This window comes from Acomys minous, assembly GCF_964271855.1.
Source record: "Acomys minous genome assembly, chromosome: 18".
NCBI lineage: Eukaryota > Metazoa > Chordata > Mammalia > Rodentia > Muridae > Acomys > Acomys minous.
This window is the reverse complement of record NC_140501.1, coordinates 49174473-49192766: the sequence shown is the minus strand read 5'-3', so window position 1 is coordinate 49192766 and position 18294 is coordinate 49174473. Positions and strand designations below refer to the sequence as shown.

Genomic DNA, 18294 nt, shown 5'->3' with positions numbered 1-18294 from the left:
TTTTAAGAAGTCTATGGCTAGGTTTGTGGGCACATACCTTTAATCCTAGCACTCAGGAGGCAAAGGTAGGTGGATTTCTGTGAATTTCAAGCCTGGTCATCACAGTGAGTTCACAGGACAGCCAAGGCTATATAGAGAAAACCTGCCTCAACAACAACAACAACAACAAATAATAATAATAATAATAATAATAATAATAATAATAATAATCTATGAATTGATGTACAGTATAATAAAATACCACAAAATAGGTGTCTGGTTTTCCAGGTTTTATTATTTATTTATATATTTGAAATAAGATCTCACTATGTAGCCTTGGCTGACCTCAAACTCACAGAAATCCACCTGTTTCTGCCTCCTAAGTGCTAGGATTAAAGGTGTGCTCCACCACACCTAGTTACTTATATTTTTACAAGATTTATTTATTTTTATTTTATATATGTATGACTGGTTTTGCCTGCATGTATGTGTGTGTACTATCTGTGTGCTTGGTTACTGTGGAGACCAGAAGGCAGCATCAGATCCCCTAGCAGTGGATTTGCAGACTTATAAGCCAGCGTGTGGGTGTTAAGAGCAGCAAGTGTGTTTAACTGCTGGCTATCTCTTCAGTCCCCATTTTTTTCCAAGGGGAGGGGGAGGTTGGTTGGTTTTATTATTAAATGTAAATCTATTTAAGTTTAAAATTTTTTAAAATTATTTTCTATCTTTGTGTATTAGTGTGACTGTGGGTATATGCAAGTTGGAAGACAACCTCACGAACAGGCCCTATCTTCCACCTTCTTTGAGACCAGTCTCGTGCTGCTTGTTGGCTAGTGCGTACACCAGGCTAGCTGGCCTGCGAGCATCTGTGGATTCTCCCATCTCCACTTCCCAGATCCCTGTAGGAGTGATGGGATTAGACGCTGGGTTACAGATGAGGGTCACTGTGCCCAGCCTTTACACGGGTGCTGGAGACTCAAACCCCGGTCCTTATGTTCACACAACAAGTACCTTGCCCACTGAGTCTTCTCCCCAGCCTGTTTCCAAGTTTATTTCCTACACAGCCAAGGTGAAAGGTAACAGGAACATTAGTTAACCAAGTTTATGGAAAGAAAGAAAGATTATTTAAGGATATCAGAAGTTTAGGGTTTTGTTTTGGTTTTTTAAACAAGCTGGTCTCAAACTTGCTATATAGTCAAAGATGAATGCTGAACTTCTGAGCCTCCTGTCTCATCTCACAGTGCTGGGATTACAGATCTGTGCATCTGCACCTGGTTTGTGTGGTGCTGGGGATCAAATCCTAGGTTCCACGCATGCAAGGCAGGCACCATACCAACTGAGCTGCATCCTCTGTCCCGTCTTGTGGGTTTTTTTCCTCTTAAACAATATCCAGTGAACCCTGCAACTGTGCTGCTGTGGTAGTCCTGAAAGCTTGCTGTTTCACCAATTAGAACTGCTAGGCGAATAAAAGCTACTACATACAAACCAAAGCATTTCATTTGACTAAACATAAAACATTGTGTCAGTTTTCTTAGAAAACCTTGTACCTATCACTTTCAACTCTTCTTAGAATAATTATAATTTGGGGGCTGGACAGATGGCTCAGCAGTTAAGAGCACTGACTGCTCTTCCAGGGGACCCAGATTCAATTCCCAGCACCCACACAACAGCTCACAACTGTCTGTAACTCCAGGATCTGAAACCCACAGACACACATGCAATCAAAACACAAAAGCACATAAAATAATTTTTTAAAAAATCATGATGTCACATTGGCTGCTCACCCTGTTCATCCACACTTAGAGGCGCGCCCCCCCCTCTGACCCCCCATATCCACCTTCAGGATTATGCGTGATGCTGGCGGCCTGGCGTGGAGGCTTATATAAAGCTTTTTTAAAAAACCATGATGTCACTACGTCTATGTAGCCTTTATCCTTGAAATATGAACTGTAGATGAGTACTGTTCTTAAAATCACTTCTAACTGGGAGACTAAACACATTCACACTACAGGAGCACCAGTGAGGGTTCTCTTTATTTTCAAGGAGTTTTTGGAAGGCGCAAACTAAATAGTTATTTCTGCAGAGGCAGGAGTTGTTGTCAGTACTACAGAGCTAATCAGAGTACACTCTGAACACTCAGAAGCAGCAAAAGGCTGTGTTTAAACCCCTCAACTATATATCGAAGGATGGAAAACGGAGAAATGCGTGGACGGAGGACTGCGGCTAGAAACCACCCGTAAGCACTGCCCCAGTCCATCTAGTGTTTATTTTGAGGCACCTTCTCTAGGACTTGAATTGCATGACCAGAAAATGCAACTACTTGTCAAAAAAATAAATAAATAAAAATAAAAATAACAGCCCTTGATCCTATAGAAAGCACCCCCGTTTGCTAAGCCGTGTCTTACCTTTTGTACCAGCTGGAGTTGTGGGCTGGATTCCTCTGGCTTCCTAAACACAAGGCCTCTGCCTGCAGGTCCTGCCCTACCCCAGCCTGGGTCCAAAGGTCTAGGAGCTTGTGGCCAACAGCCTGGCATCCGAACACATTGAGATGGGTGGACAGGAGTAGGCCCCCTGAACAACGGCCGGACAGGATCCATTGAGAGGCTGCAGAAATGGTTGTTGATTCTGTTCTGGTTGATTACCTGCCAGCATTTTCAAATCATTAAAGATTCACCATCTACTGTAAATAGTTTTCTGATGAGAGGTGAGAGATGTATTAAAATCTATGGATGTGACGAGTCATCAGGAGTCAGTTTAACACTATGTCCATTAAGCAGAAGAGCCCTAGGGCCTGGGTCCTGTCTAGTGACAGGGTCTTTCATTTTGTGCAGTGGGACTTACTTGTCATCAGATGGTGGACGGTTAATGCTCAAGCCATACCAACTCCCAGCTTGGAGAAGGAGGTGGGCGTGAAGTCCCACCCCTAGGCATGAAGCTATTGGCAACTGATAGCTGGAGAGGGGACTCAGTTTCCTTTATCAATGCATCCTCTAGCAAAGTGACCACACTCCAGAGAAAGGCCACACATGCAGGAGTATATATATGGGCAGCACATATTGGATTTGATGGGTGTTTTTTTTTAAAGTTACAAAGTTGGACCGGTAGGGAAGGGATGGGTCCGAGAAGAGTTTAGGAAGGGAATGTGTATGACCATAACACATAAGGGGTGAAGTTCCCAAGGAATTAATTTTTTAAAACCTTAAAATCCCCAGTTTGCCTTTTCCTTCTTTTAAAACAGATACACAAAGTAGAGGAGATTCATTGGCCAAGTCAGATCAGTGACAGGACCAGTATCTCATAACAGATTCATTTCAATGGTTTCTTTAAAAAAAAAAACAACAACAACAACAATCATTGCCAGTGGTGGTGCACAAGTTTGATCCCAGGAAGCAGAGGCAGGCAGATCTCTTGTGAGTTCAAGGCCAGCCTGGTCTATAGAAAGTATTCCAGGACAGCCAGGCCTATACTAAGAAACCCGGTCTTGGGCAGAAAACTTTTGGGTTTTTTTGTGTGTGTGTGGGTTTTTTTTGTTTGTTTTTGTTTTTGTTTTTTGCTTTTAAGGCCTTGCTATGGAGCTCAGGCAAGCCTTTGAACTTGCAATCTTCCTGTGTTTTGGAATTATAGGAATAAGCTCCCATGTCCCATTAAGGACCATATTTCAGCTAAGAACAATCTGAGCACCCTCCTCTAGCCAAAGCCCTTTTTGAGCGTCTCCACCTACACAGCCTCTCTGGGAGATGTCCATCAAAGTACCTTTAACCACATATTGTAGAAGGGAACAGTTGTTTTTGTGTATGGGGGTGAAAAGTTATACTTAACACCTCCTCCATACCATAAAATTGTCCTGTCAACAAACATGTATGGTTTTTGCTTTGTTTTCTCCTATATGTTTTCCCCCCTTAATCTATAACTTAGCTCTACTCTGTTGGGTTTAGTTGCTTTTCTGAATCTTTATCCAGGTTTGTTGTTGTTGTTGTTGTTTGTTTGTTTGTTTGTTTGTTTTAAGAGACAGGGTTCTCTGTGTAGCCTTGGCTGTCCTGGACTCACTTGAGAACTCATAGATCTGCCTGCTTCTGCCTCCTCGAGTGCTGGGATTACAGGCATGCACCATGGACCTGGGTCTTAATCTGGTTTTTTACAAACACGGGCAGAGCTAAGGTCTCCAGGGTACAAAGCCTCTGTCCTTTGCTGGCTCTCACAGGTTCCATTTAATTTCTTCCCTCCCCCAGCTAACTAGGGGTGAGCCCCCCCCCAGCCTACCTCAAATCTATGATCCATCAGGCCTCTTCAAAATCACTTTCTAATTAACAGATTTCAAGATTCACTCTACAAAGGGTTTCTCTCATTGTCCTGACTCATTCCTGATCCCTGAACAATCTTTTTTCTTTCGTTCTTCCTTTTTTCCCTCTTGGGCTGGGCATCAAATCCAAGCTCTTATGTATGTTAGGCATGCACTCGATCACTGAGTTACATGCCAAACCCAGGAATCTTTTCTGAGCTTTTGTAAACCTGCCTGCACTGTTGGCTAAGGAGAAATCCAACCTCAAATAGAAAGAAAACGGACACGCAACTCCTCATTTGCTAGAACTGCTTGCTTCTTTTTTTTTTTTTTTTTTTTTGGTCATCCCACCCTAGCCTTACCGAAGACTCTAGAAGTCAGTTGCCACCTAACTGGTACATAAGAAGTGATACTATAGCGCAGGCCTCTGTAATCCTTTTTTACCCTCCTATGATCACAGGTCGGACCCCTCCTCCGGGAGGCCTTTCCCTCAAGTAGGTTTCCTCCCCGAGTTAGTTCTAACATTCGCCAGTGAAGGGTCCCAGGCCAGGCCTATCTTCTCCAGTTCTCCACGGGTGCCCTTTGGGCTGGGACACTAGGCCTCAGGGCCTAACCTGAGGCCAAGTCCTTCAAAGCAAATTGCCACCCAGGGTCCACGACAGCCAAGTACCAACCACCAACTGGATTATGGCCAGCTAAAAGTCTTGTCCAGAGATCTCTTGGGGTCTTGCGGCGCTGAACCCCCCAAGAGAGTGCCCTCTCTCCTCGAGCCACACCTCTTTCCCCTCCTATTCCACGCCCTGCGTTCCTCCGTTCCTCCGACACACACGCGGCCTGGAATAACGAATTCCAGTCCACCCCGCCCCACCCACACGCCACCTCTGCGTTGTGGGGGAGGGGCGTGGGGTAGGAGATAACCCAAGAGGGTGGGAGGGGCCCTGGCTGGGAGCTCCCAGCGCACCACCCCCTGGAGCCCGGACAAATGCCCGTCAAGGCAGCACCAGGGCGCACTTAACCCTCCTACCGTCCACATCTGAGTTTTGTTCTCTCACCTGGCCTCGAGTCACCAGGAACCTGAAGCTGCTTTGGCAGAACACCACCTTCACCACCCGACCCGCCACTTGGAACGAACCACGTGCCCCAAGTCCTGACTTCCGGGCCTCCCTAGTCCAGGGACTCAGCCCATTGGCCAAACAACATGCCGCTCATAAGATTCCATTTCCTCATTGGCTCGCCCTTTCATGTAGTCCAGCTATGTGGAGGTTGAGCTCAACCCCGTGCTAGAAGTTACGGGAGTGATTTTAAAGTGTTTTGCGGGGCAGAGGGTTGTCCTAAAATCCCTTTCAGTGGGTTCCTCCTGTAAACAAATTTAGCTAATACATTCATTGTTGATGGTCACCTGCGCTGTCTTCCAAGCATAAAGACCGTAATATGTGAGCATTAAATACCAAAGTTTGATAGCGGGGCTGTAGCTCAGTGGTGGAACACTTGTCTTGCCCAGGACTGAGGGGTGCAACAAAGCTACCACCCTGGGGAGAAAAATGAAACTGTTCTCCAACCCTAATGAAGTCCAGCTCCCTATCCTTTTTGGAACGCTGACCAAAGCTTGCATGGAAGATTCACACATTACATGATGGCGCACACCTGTGATCCCAGCACTGAGGAAGGTAGAGGCAGGCAGATTTCTGTGACTTCGAGGCCAGCCTCGTCTTCAAACTGAGTCTAGGACAGCCAAGGCTACACAGAGAAGCCCTGTCTTGAAAACAAACAAACAACAAACACTCGTTGCATATTTGAAACAGTAGCTTATGGAAAAGAGTCAGAGTCTTCGGGTGTGTGACTACAATAGTTCTTCGAGCATCCCTGACTGTAACCTGAAGCAAGCAGCAACTTTTATTACAAAGGTTGTAGGTTGGGTTCCTTAGCTTTTCAGTAGCTTCCAGGTAATCTGTACACCATGAGTACTATTTCATCAAGGAAAAATCTAATTTTAGCCAGGCGCGGTGGAGCACGCCTTTAATCCCAGCACTCTGTGATGCAGAGGCAGGCGGACCTCTGTGAGAATGAGGCCAGCCTGGTCTACAAAGTGAGTCCAGGACAGCCAGGGCTACACAGAAAAACCCTGCTTGAAAACAACAACAACAACAACAAAAATTCCAATCTTAGTGTTCACTGGAGATAAAGATGGAAAGTATTTAGAACCCTCAGCATTTGATGGGATTCTTTCCAAAACTAAGCAACATCTCTTGCCGTTTATATTCCTTGTTGGGGCGCTAAAGTTGCTAGTAAATGTTTCATCTTTAGGGCAGCATTTTTTTTTTAAAGCACACAATAATACAGCACTTGTTTTACGTGCTTAAGGCCCTGTGTACAATCCCCAGCTCCTCTGAAAAACAACTCTTTTTTTTTAACTACTGATTATATTTTTTTATTAATTTATTCATATTACATCTCAGTTGTTAGCCCATCCCATGTATCCTCCCATTCCTCCCTTCCTCCCACTTCCCCCCTACTCCCCTCCCCTCCCCTATGTCTGTGTCTGAGGGGGACCTCCTCCCCCTGAATATGCTCATACGGTATCAAGTCTCTCCTTGGTGACCTATTATCTTTCCTCTGAGTGCCACCAGGCATCTCCATCCAAGGGACATGTTCAAATATGGGACACCAGAGTTTGTGTGAAAGTTAGATCTCCTTCTCCACTCAACAGTGGAGAATGTCCATCGGCTAGTCCGGGTAGGGGTTTGAGGTTTACTGCCTATTTTTTCCTTGGCTGTTGCCACAGTTTGCGGAGGACCCCAGGGCCCAGACTCGCCTGTAGTTTTCCAGGACCCGCTGGATCCTTCTATTTCCTCTTTCTCCCAGGCTTCTCACACCTAAAGTTTCAATAGGATGTCCTCCCCTCTTACCCACTATCCTGGTAGGTACAGTTTTTCATGGGGACGTACACCTTGGACTAGTGTCTCGATATAAGTGAGTATATACCATTTAGCTCTTTTTGCTTCTGTGTGAACTCACTCATTATGACAATTTCTAGTTCAATCCATTTGTCCACAAATTTTGGAAATTCCTTGTTTTTAATAGCTGAGTAGTATTCCATAGTGTAAATGTACCACAGTTTCTTTATCCATTCTTCTATTGAGGGACACGTAGGTTGTTTCCAAGTTCTGGCTATTATGAATAAGGCAGCTATGAACATGGTTGAGCATATGTCCCTGTTGTGTGGTAGTGCATCCTCTGGGTATATTCCAAGGAGTGGAATAGCTGGGTCTTGAGGAAGCCCTATTCCCATTTTTCTGAGAAAGCACCAGATAGCTTTCCAAAGTGGTTGTACTAGTTTGCATTCCCACCAGCAATGCAGGAGTGTTCCTCTTTCTCCACACCCTCGCCAACATGAGGTGTCAGTTGAGTTATTGATCTTAGCCATTCTGATGGGTGTAAGATGGAATCTCAGTGTTGTTTTGATTTGCATTTCTCTGATGACTAAGGAGGTCGAGCATTTCTTTAAGTGTTTCTCAGCCATTTGATATTCCTCTGGTGAGAATTCTCTGTTTAGCTCTGTGCCCCATTTCTCTATTGGGTTATTTGGTTTGGTGGTGTTTAATTTCTTGAGTTCTTTATATATTTTGGATATTAGACCTTTGTCAGATGAAGAGTTGGTGAAGATCTTTTCCCAGTCTGTAGGCTGTCACTTTGTTCTCTTGACAGTGTCACCTGCCTTACAGAAGCTTCTCAGCCTCATGAGGTCCCATTTATTAAGTGTTGATGTTAAGGCCTGGGCTGTTGGTGTTCTGTTCAGGAAGTTGTCTCCTGTGCCTATGAGTTCCAGACTCTTCCCCCACTTTTTCCTCTAACTGGGTTAATGTCTGTGGTTTTAGGTTGAAGTTTTTAATCCACTTGGACTTGAGTTTTGTGCATGGTGACAAATAGGGGTCTAATTTCATTTTTCTACATGTAGACATCCAGTTAGACCAGCACCATTTGTTGAAGATGCTGTCGTTTTTCCATTGAATGGATTTGGCTTCTTTGTCGAAAATCAAGTGAGCAAATGTGTGTGGATTCATCTTTGGGTCTTCAGTTCAATTCCATTGATCCACTAGCCTATTGCTGTGCCATGAAAAACAACTCTTATAAAGCACACACTATCTCATCATACGCATGTCCACAGAGAGGATGGGGGTGGGCGGGTGAGGTAAGAATATATTTAATTTCCTGCAATCATTCTACAATGAAATGCATATAAAACATCACATTGTGTCTCCATGAGTATATATATGCAAGGACTGATTTGCCTTGCTTTGTTTTTTCAAGACAGGATTTCTCTGTGTAGCCTTGGCTGACCTAGACTCACTTTGTAGACCAGGCTGGCCTTGAACTCACAAGCGATCTGCCTGCTTCTGCCTCTCGAGTGCTGGGATTAAAGGAGTGCACCACCAAGCCCAGCAGAACTGATTTGTTAAAACAGCACACACATATCATATAGGATAAAGTATTTTGAGTTATCTGGCAGATGATATTTTCTAATGATTTACTTTTATTTTACATACATTGGTCTTTTGTTTGCATGTATGTCTGTGCGAAGGTGTCAGGTCCCCTGGAACTGGAGTTACAGACAGTTGTGAGCTGCCATGTGGGTGCTGGGAAAGCAGCTAGTGCTCTTCTTAATCGCTGAGCCAACTCTCCAGCCCTAGATGATATATTTTCAACTCAGAAAAGTCAAAACCCCACCGGGTTCTAGAACCTAGGGATGAAAATGGTTCCATAAGCATATACAGTACAGCTTTTCCTAGACATTCGTGGCTTCAAATACTGTGGCCTTGGATTCTGACTTTACTGCTGTTCTTCAGAAAATAAGATCACAAAGCCACAGCAAGACTAAGCACAGGGAGTTACACTACTCTGCTGGCTCAGAAACCACAGAGAGGATCCCACGTAAAGTAGATGTCATAGGCAGAAGTAAACATACATCTTTCCAGGAGAAATATACCTGTAGCCAGGTCCCCAAAGCTCCCACATAAAAGGAGTTAATAAATAGGAGTCCATATGAAAGAATAAAAATATAAAACATTAAGAGACAACATCAAAAATAAAAAAAAATGGGCAAGAGATTTGAATAGATCAGCTTGCGTGTGTGGTGCCCCGGAACTGCAGTCCTTACACATGGGGGCTGAGGGGGCAGATCTCTAGTTCAAGGCCCATCTCTAGAACAAAATTAAGAGAAAACTTACTCGGGGATAGCAAGCTAACTCGTCTGGCAAAGGCACCTGTGACCAAGTCTGATGACCCAGCTTGAATCACCAGAGCCCAAAAGGTGGAATCAGAGCTGGAGAGACAGCTCAGTGACCTTCAGGCACTGGCTGCTCTTCATCAGTCCCATGTCCTCTCACAAGTGTCTGCAACTCCAGTCCCAGGGAATGTGACACATCTTCTGGCCCTTCTAGTCTTTATAGAAACTGCACACATGTGGTACACATGTACATGCTGGCAAAACACCCATACACGTAAAAGGGGAGTTAGGATTAATGGTGGGAGGTGAGAACGGATTCTGGAAAATTGTTCTCTGGTTTTTACGTGCCTACCATGACAGACGCCCATCCACATGCTCACATAAATAAATGTAGCTCATTTTAAGGCCCCTTTCACCAGAAGAAAAGGAAGAAGAGGAGGAGAAGGAGGAGGGAGAAGAACAAAAAGGAGGAAGGGGAAGGAGGAGGAGTAAAAACAAGAAGGAGGAGGAAGAGGAGGAGGGGGAGGAGGAGGAGGAAAAACAAGGAGGAGAAGAAGATGGTAAACCAGAGTGCCCCGCCCAAATGTGGCCCCGCTTACCCACTCTATTAAAAGACCTGAACAAACCCAAAGGCTGAATTACCCCAACTAAAATTTTTCTCCTGCTTAACAGCCTTCAAACTGGGGTATCAGCTTCTCCCTGTCTTCAGATGTGAACAGAAACATCCGGTCCCTGGTTCTCAAGCCGGTCAGCTGTTGGACTACAGCTATCCATCGGTTCTCTTGGCTCTCTTCTCAGCTGCCCTTTCCATTCAGGTTAGGACCCAGAGAGTCACTAAGAGGGAACCAGCCCTGCCAGTGACCAAAACTGTCCTCCTCTGTAGTTTAGATATGACTTGTCCCCATCAAAACTCATCTTCAAATTTGATTTCTGGACTGATTCAGTGAGTAAAGATACCTACACCTAAGCCTAATAGATCCCAAGGACCCAGAGGGTGGAATGGGAGAAGTGACATTCATAAATTGTTCTCTGACCTCCATGTGTGTGCTGTGACGTGTGTGCGCCCCAAACACTAAATGTAATTTTTTTAAAAAGTAAAGAAAAAATTGTTTGTTTGGTTAGTTGGTTGGGTTGTTTTGTTTTGTTTTTTGTTTTGTTTTTGCTTTTTTGAGACAGGGTTTCTCTGTGTACCTACTCTTGGCTGTCCTAGACTCACTTTGTAGACCAGGCTGGCCTCGAACTCACAGTGATCGCCAGCCTCTGCCTCCCAAGTGCTGGGATTAAAGGAGTGTGCCACCTCGCCCAGCTTAAAACTTTGATTTCTGATGCGGCTAGTTGGACAGCTCCCTGTACCTGGTGCTCGCTACTTTGTGGGTTCTTCTTTCTTCTTCTTCTTCCCTTCTCTAATCCTTTTCAAGCCCCTAACACCAGACAGGAGAGAAAAAATCATAGAGGGGGAAAGGGGGGAGATGCTATCATGAGACTACTTCCTGCTGGTTAGAGGTACGGAGCTCCTTGGGGCAAGTCTGATCTTCGCCATCAGGATATCTAATTTCTTCTTTCTTCTTTGTGCACAACTACTTAACAAACAGCAACCACCAAGCATTTCGAGCTGGATTCTGAGGAGGCTATTTCCTCACTCCACAGTACCAGATATCTATGTATAGTGGACAGTGTTCATGGACTGGAAAGACTACCAAAAAAAAAGTTTGTTTTTGTTTGGCTGAAAACATCTACAAAGTTGAAAGCTTTGGTAAGATTAGTTTCAAGGACCACAGTGGGGTGGGGTGGTCAAAGTCACCTCACTGGACTAGGACAACAAGAACAGAACCTGTAAAGTGCCCACGAGTGTGAGCTAGCAGCCTCCAGACTGTCAAAGGTTGGGTGATGTTATGGTTTTATTTTATTTTTTACTATTTTTCATATATTTTAAAATTTTATTTACCTTTTATTTTATGTGCATTAGTGTGAAGGTATCAGATCTTTTGGAACTGGAGTTACAGACAGGTGTGAGCTGCCATGTGGGTGCTAGGAATTGAAGCCGGGTCCTTTGGAGGACCAGACAGTACTCTTTTTTTTTTTTTTTTTTTTTTTTTTTTAAGACTATTCAGTATTCTTTAATTTTATTTTTTTAATACATTTTTATTAATTTATACATATTACATCTCAGTTGTTAGCCGATCCCATGTATCCTCCCATCCCTCCCTTCCTCCCACTTCCCCCCCCTACTCCCCTCCCCTATGTCTGTGTCTGAGGGGGATCTCCTCCCCCTGAATATGCTCATACGGTAACAAGTCTCTCCTTGGTGACCTATTATCTTTCCTCTGAGTGCCACCAGGCATCTCCATCCAAGGGACATGATCAAATATGGGGCACCAGAGTTTGTGTGAGAGTTAGATCTTCTTCTCCACTCAACAGTGGAGAATGTCCATGGCTAGTCCGGGTAGGGGTTCAAGGTTTTTACTGCCTATCTTTTCCTTGGCTGTTGCCACAGTTTGCGGAGGACCCCAGGGCCCAGACTCGCCTGTAGTTTTCCAGGACCCACTGGATCCTTCCATTTCCTCTTTCTCCCAGGCTTCTCACACCTAAAGTTTCAATAGGATGTCCTCCCCTCTTACCCATTATTCTGGTAGGTACAGTTTTTCATGGGGACGTACACCTTGGGCTAGTGTCTCGATATAAGTGAGTATATACCATTTAGCTCTTTTTGCTTCTGTGTGAACTCACTCATTATGACAATTTCTAGTTCAATCCATTTGTCCACAAATTTTGGAAATTCCTTGTTTTTAATAGCTGAGTAGTATTCCATAGTGTAAATGTACCACAGTTTCTTTATCCATTCTTCTGTTGAGGGACACGTAGGTTGTTTCCAAGTTCTGGCTATTATGAATAAGGCAGCTATGAACATGGTTGAGCATATGTCCCTGTTGTGTGGTAGTACATCCTCTGGGTATATTCCAAGGAGTGGAATAGCTGGGTCTTGAGGAAGCCCTATTCCCATTTTTCTGAGAAAGCACCAGATAGCTTTCCAAAGTGGTTGTACTAGTTTGCATTCCCACCAGCAATGCAGGAGTGTTCCTCTTTCTCCACACCCTCGCCAGCATGAGGTGTCAGTTGAGTTATTGATCTTAGCCATTCTGATGGGTGTAAGATGGAATCTCAGTGTTGTTTTGATTTGCATTTCTCTGATGACTAAGGAGGTCGAGCATTTCTTTAAGTGTTTCTCAGCCATTTGATATTCCTCTGTTGAGAATTCCCAGACAGTACTCTTAACTACTGAGCCACCTCTCCAGCCCCGATGTTATGGCTTTAATACGAAATGAGCCCCCTAGAAGGCTGTTTTTAAAAGGTTTGTCAGATGATAGTCTTTTGAAATTGGGTCATGGCTGGGAGCAATTGCATGCTGGACTGGTAGGAGCAAGTGGGCTTCCTGGAGGCAGCCCGGATGGTTTTTTTTCTTTTTTGCATGGCTGACGAATGGGTTGCTAGTTTAGGCAGAGCCCCTAGGATTTCACCTCAAGACTGATTGTTGCAATACTGCCTTTCCATGCCTGTGTCACATATCTGGCATGGCAAAGACCCTCCCTCACTGCCTATTGCTTCACTCTGTTGGGCAGACTTCCTGAAGATTATTTTGAAGATTTTGAACATGGTGCTGTTAAAAGGAATTGATGATTTCATAATCCCTGATGATGATTTTTAAAGAATTTTTGACTTGATTTAAGTAATTTAAAAACTTTCCTGCAGTATAGCAAAAACTGCTAGGAGCTCTGTGAACCTCCATATGTCAAGCACTTGATCTACACCAGGAGGGAAAACAAGATTGAAACAAATCAATAATCAAGGAAATACATTCATTCTAGGCTTAGTTCAAGGATGTGGCCCAAGTGTACACTACAGATAAGAAAGACCATGTGAGCCAAGCGGTGGTGGCACATGCCTTTAATCCCAGCGCTTGGGACACAGACACAGGCAGATCACTGTGAGGTTGAGGTCAACCTGGTCTACAAAGCAAGTCCAGGGCAGTCAAGGCTACACAGAGAAACCCTGTCTTGAAAAACCAAAAAAAAAAAAAAAAAAAAAAGACCATGTGAATATAGAAACAACAAATAGATGGTTAACTGCATAAGAGAAACAAACACCTGTTTCTTTCTTTCTTTTTTTTTTAAGGATTTATCTATTTTATTTATTGCATATGAGTGCTTTATCTGCAGAAGAGGGTATCAGATCACATTGTAGATGGTTGTGAGCCAACATGTGGTTGCTGGGAATTGAACTCAGGACCTCTGGAAGAGCAGGCGACACTCTTGACCACCGAACCATCTCTCTAGCTCCCTTTTTTTTCCCTTGGTTTTAATCTGCTGGGATTAAAGGCGTGCCCTACCACACCTGGCTCAAATACCTGTTTCTTAGGAAAACCTTGACATAAACTCTTTGAACACACATTTGAAATAAGAAAAAGATAAAACTTCTACTTTGAACTCATAATGAGCATATGGATAAACCACTGCTTTAAACTTATAATAAACAAAGTATCTAGTTAGCTATCAGGCTCAATCGTCCTACTATAACTCCCTTTTTATGTAACAATTGTGTATATTTTTGAATGAGGTAATTTCTTTCATACATAGAAAACCTTTGATGGCTCAGTGGATAAGAACACTATCTGCTCTTCCAGAGGACCTGAGTTCAATTCCCAGCAACCACTTGGTGGCTCATAACCAACTATACTCTATAATGTCCTCTTCTGGCATGCAGGTGTACATGCAGATGGAGCACTCATATACATAAAATAAATTTTTACAAAACTCTTTTTAAAACAAACAAACAAACCCAAAACAGAATTCAGCAGGTTGTTGAAGCCACGTGCTTCATTCCCAAAATGTGTCTATTTACATGTCTAATTGTCTGCATGTATTGTCTGTCTGCCTGTATATTTATGTTCATGTATATGTGGATGAACAGTGTCTTTGGGCCTTCCCTTGTTTTGTGTATTGACTGTATGTGTGCCTGTGCGTGCGTGCGTGTGTGTGTGTGTGTGTGTGTGTGTGTGTGTGTGTGTGTGTGTGTGTGTGTTTCATAAAAATCTGCTTGTTTTGCCGGCCAAATGTGTGCTTCTAAGTTTAGTTAAGTTTAGTAAGTGATAAGCGGTCTGAAGTGTTTTATCGGCTTTCTTAGTTAGGTCTCTAGCTTCCAGCTAGCCGCTGGGAAGCCATCAAGTCAAAAGGAACGGAGGTCCTTCCTTTTTCAACCACTCACCACTCACCACCTGGCTTAGCTGATTAAGACTTCCTGTGGTTAAATAACAAAAGGTTCTCAGCTAGAGAGCTGTTTTGGTGGCAGAGCCACCAGAGGCCTGAACAGGTCACTTGATAAGACCTCAGACTCTGAAACGGATGCTGGGTTCAATTCTCTTTTCCTTAAGATTTAAAGTAGCTGGTGTCTAGGTGTCTAGCAGATTATAAAGGCTGACTTCATTAATAGCAGTAAAATGTGTTGATGAATTCCTAAGGTGCCAGAGGCCTGGGAGGCAGAGCCTAGTTGGAAGAAGCCAGCCGCTGGGGGTGTGTGGAGGTGGAAAGAAGGCTCAGCAGTTACTGAGGTTAAGAGCACTCACTGGCTGCTCTTAGAAAGGTTCAATTCCTAGCAACCATATGATGGCTCACTACCATCTAAAATGACATCTGGTGTCCTCTTCTAGGCTGCAGATGTAACATGCAGGCGGAACACTGTATACATAATAAATGAATCTTTAAAAAAAAAAAAGAAAAGAGAACACTTGCTGCTCTTGCAGAGGACTCAAGTTGGATTACCAGCGTCTGCACGGAGTGTCACAACTGTCAGTAACTCCAGTTCCAGAACATCTATCACCCTCTTCTGGACTCAAGCATCAGGCATGCACATGGTGCAATTAAATGTATGCGGGTAAAACGTCCCCACACAGAAAGCAAATATAGCTCTTAGTCCTTCCTGTTTCTGCTTGTCCTCTGCCATGAAGGCGCACCTCTCTCCACCCCATCTTTCACCATGACAATCCCGTGCTCTGCATACTCAGGAGCGATGGAGCCAGCCGAACTGGACTTTCAACTGCTTCTTACTGAGTATTTGTCACAGCAATAAAAGCTAACACAGAAAAGCTCAAGGGCCGCATGCTGTGCTGTGTCTACCTTCCCAAGACACAGTTTATGTACTTGTATGACGTAAGGATCGTGTATGCCAGAATGGTCTTGAGCCTGAGGCTACTTTTGAACCTCTGATCCTTCTACCTCTATCTCCACAGTGATTCCAGGTGGTTCCATTAGAGGACGACCCTCACTCTGGTCAATCTACATGATTAGCCCAGCTGCTTCTATCAGCTTCTATCAGCTTTGTTTCCGTACTTCCCGGTTCAAAAAAGGCGGATCTTTAGCCTGCCAGTTTGTAGTTTTCCAAGTGGCAGAGCAAACAGGTAGGCTATTGTCAAGTCTGAGTTAGTAAAAATAATATTGGCCAGTGCTTTGAGAACAGCTTTCATTTCTGCCCACTGAGTGGAAAAAGCACATCCAATTTCCATTCTGCACATCTGGTGCGGATGCTACCACAGCAGCCCTTGGGAGCACTGCTGGTTTCAGTTTAGCAAACACCAGTGAGCCAGGGTCTGGCATATAAGGGAACCTCTGTAAATTGGGAGATTCCTGAGCCAGTGGCTTTACTTTGGGCTGTGGGGTAGAGGATTTTACCAAAGGGACAATACCATCCCTCCTCCCGGCGTCTCCCACACCTACAGAGCTGAATGTCAAGCCAATATACTGTAATACTGTGACACTATAGGCCAGCTGGGCCCTTCATACATTACTAGATGTAGAAGCAGAGTTCACCCATCCCAAAATTGGGACACTTTGTCGAGTGGTTTTATTTTTGTTGAGATAGTCTTTCTCTGTGTAGCCTTGGCTGTCCTGGACTTGCTTTGTAGACCACGCTCACCTCAAACTCACAGAGATCTTGCCTGCCTCTGCCTCCCAAGTACTGGGATTAAAGGCGTATGCTGCCGCACCACCACCACCACCACCACCTGGCTTACATAATCTCTTTTTAAGAACTAAACGCAAACTAGGAAGCTGGTTCAGTGGGAGAGAGAACTTGCTGCACTTAATGACTAGTGTTCCATCCCTGGAACCCACGTTAAAAGAAGCTGCAGAGGGCTGGAGAGATGGCTCAGTGGTAAAGAGCACTGACTGCTCTTCCAGAGGCCCTGAGTTCAATTCCCAGCAACCACATGGTGGCTCACAACCATCTATAATGAGATCTAATGTGCACTGTATACATAATAAATAAATCTTTTTTTAAAAAAAAAAAAGCTCAGATAACAATTAAGATGTAATATGAATAAATAAATAAAATATATATTTTTAAAAAGATGCAGAAACAAGAAATCCTGTACTAACAGGGTAGGAAATTGAGAGCTGACTCCTAAAACCTGTCTTCTGACCTTATCTAGGTACGCACAACTCACACAAAGTAATCCTTTTAATGTTAAAAAAAAAAAAAGCAACACTATACAAAAAGATACAGTGATATCTCTATGGTGATAACATTTTTCTTTAAAAAAAAAAAAACTTAAGTAAAATAAACTGAGGGAGGACAAGTGATTTCTCTGCAAGGTTACTCAGGGAGTTGAGGCCAATTCCAAACCTGACGGAAGCCTACACAGTTGCTTACAAAATGAAATGAACAAGTCTTTAGTTCTTTCTGTTTCTAACAGAATATATATACACACAGATGCAGGTAGTAATACATTTGCATTAATTTGCACTCTTGTATGAACTGCCTCCCCACGCCCCATTATTCGCACATATTTGCTGGGAGAAATGGATGCTTCGCTTCAGAGGCTCAGCCAAGAAAGCAGCCTTGCCTGGCTTTCCCCGATTTGCACGGATGAGCTCTCTCCACTTGTGCATCTGGAACCTAGGCAGGTGGTGAGAACCGCCAGTCAAAAGCTTCCTGTTGAGGCATTTTAAACTGTGAGGTGAACTCGAAGGTGGCACACCATGTCCTCGGAGGACTCAAAGAGCGCAAAGGTTTGTGTCCGCAGTTGGTGCACGATTGTGATTAAAGCACTCAGGAGGCCGAGGCAGGGTTCAAAGTTTGAGGCCAGACTGAACTAGAGAGAAACTGTCTCACTGAAAAACAAAAACCAAAGGAATATGGATTGCAAAATACCAAACATCTGAAGACACAGGCCATTGGGTTACTCTAAAAAAAAACAAAACAAAACAAAACAAAACAAAAAACTTAAAAAGCATGAGGGTTCTGAATCAGAACAGAGAGGATTCCCAGACACCCAAGGGCAGTACATCAGCTATTTTAAAGCACAAAGGGCTGGCGCCCAGAGCTAATCAAAGCTGCCTTAGACCAGTCAGGATTTCCACGGCATTCACTCCCCAGGAACCCCTGCCTTTCCCTATCTTAATCATGAAAGATTAATATCACTCCCCAATAGAATAGAATAGAGTGTGAGCTTTTCGTTCCAGGACAAGGTAGTCACTATAGACTCAGCACAAGAGTTGTTTAGGACGCCTGAGAGGCTCTGTAGGAAAAGCCCCAGTTGTGCTCAATAAACCAGACTAGAGAGGGAGACAGACTACAGGCAGCAGCACCTGAAGGGTCCTGGGCCGCCTGGCAGTCCTCACTGAGTCTGAGGCTCATCACTGCGGATGTGACATGCTCCAAACTGAAAATGCCTCAGCCCTGCTGACAAGGAAGAAAGAGTGGATGCTCTTCCAGGAGCCGCACACAGCACAGTGATCCCAGTGAAGGAAGCAAGGTGACAGGC

The 18294-nt window shown here is 44.1% G+C and overlaps 1 protein-coding gene across 2 annotated transcripts in view; it reads right to left on the bottom strand.

Annotated features, from left to right (window-relative positions):
- PIWIL2 (piwi like RNA-mediated gene silencing 2) overlaps window positions 1-5390 on the bottom strand; it is a 56020-nt gene extending 50630 nt beyond the window's left edge. Inside the window, exons 1-2 of one of the 2 annotated variants that reach the window (XM_084768297.1) lie at window positions 5311-5390; window positions 2385-2621 (exon numbers count right to left, since the gene is read on the bottom strand). In XM_084768297.1, the coding sequence (XP_084624423.1) occupies window positions 2385-2576 (192 nt within the window). In that variant the 5' untranslated portion in view covers window positions 2577-2621; window positions 5311-5390. Of the gene's footprint in view, window positions 1-2384; window positions 2622-5034; window positions 5095-5310 lie in introns of those variants that run through there. The other variant, XM_084768298.1, reaches the window with a different exon arrangement.
- Between the last annotated feature and the right edge of the window lie 12904 nt (window positions 5391-18294).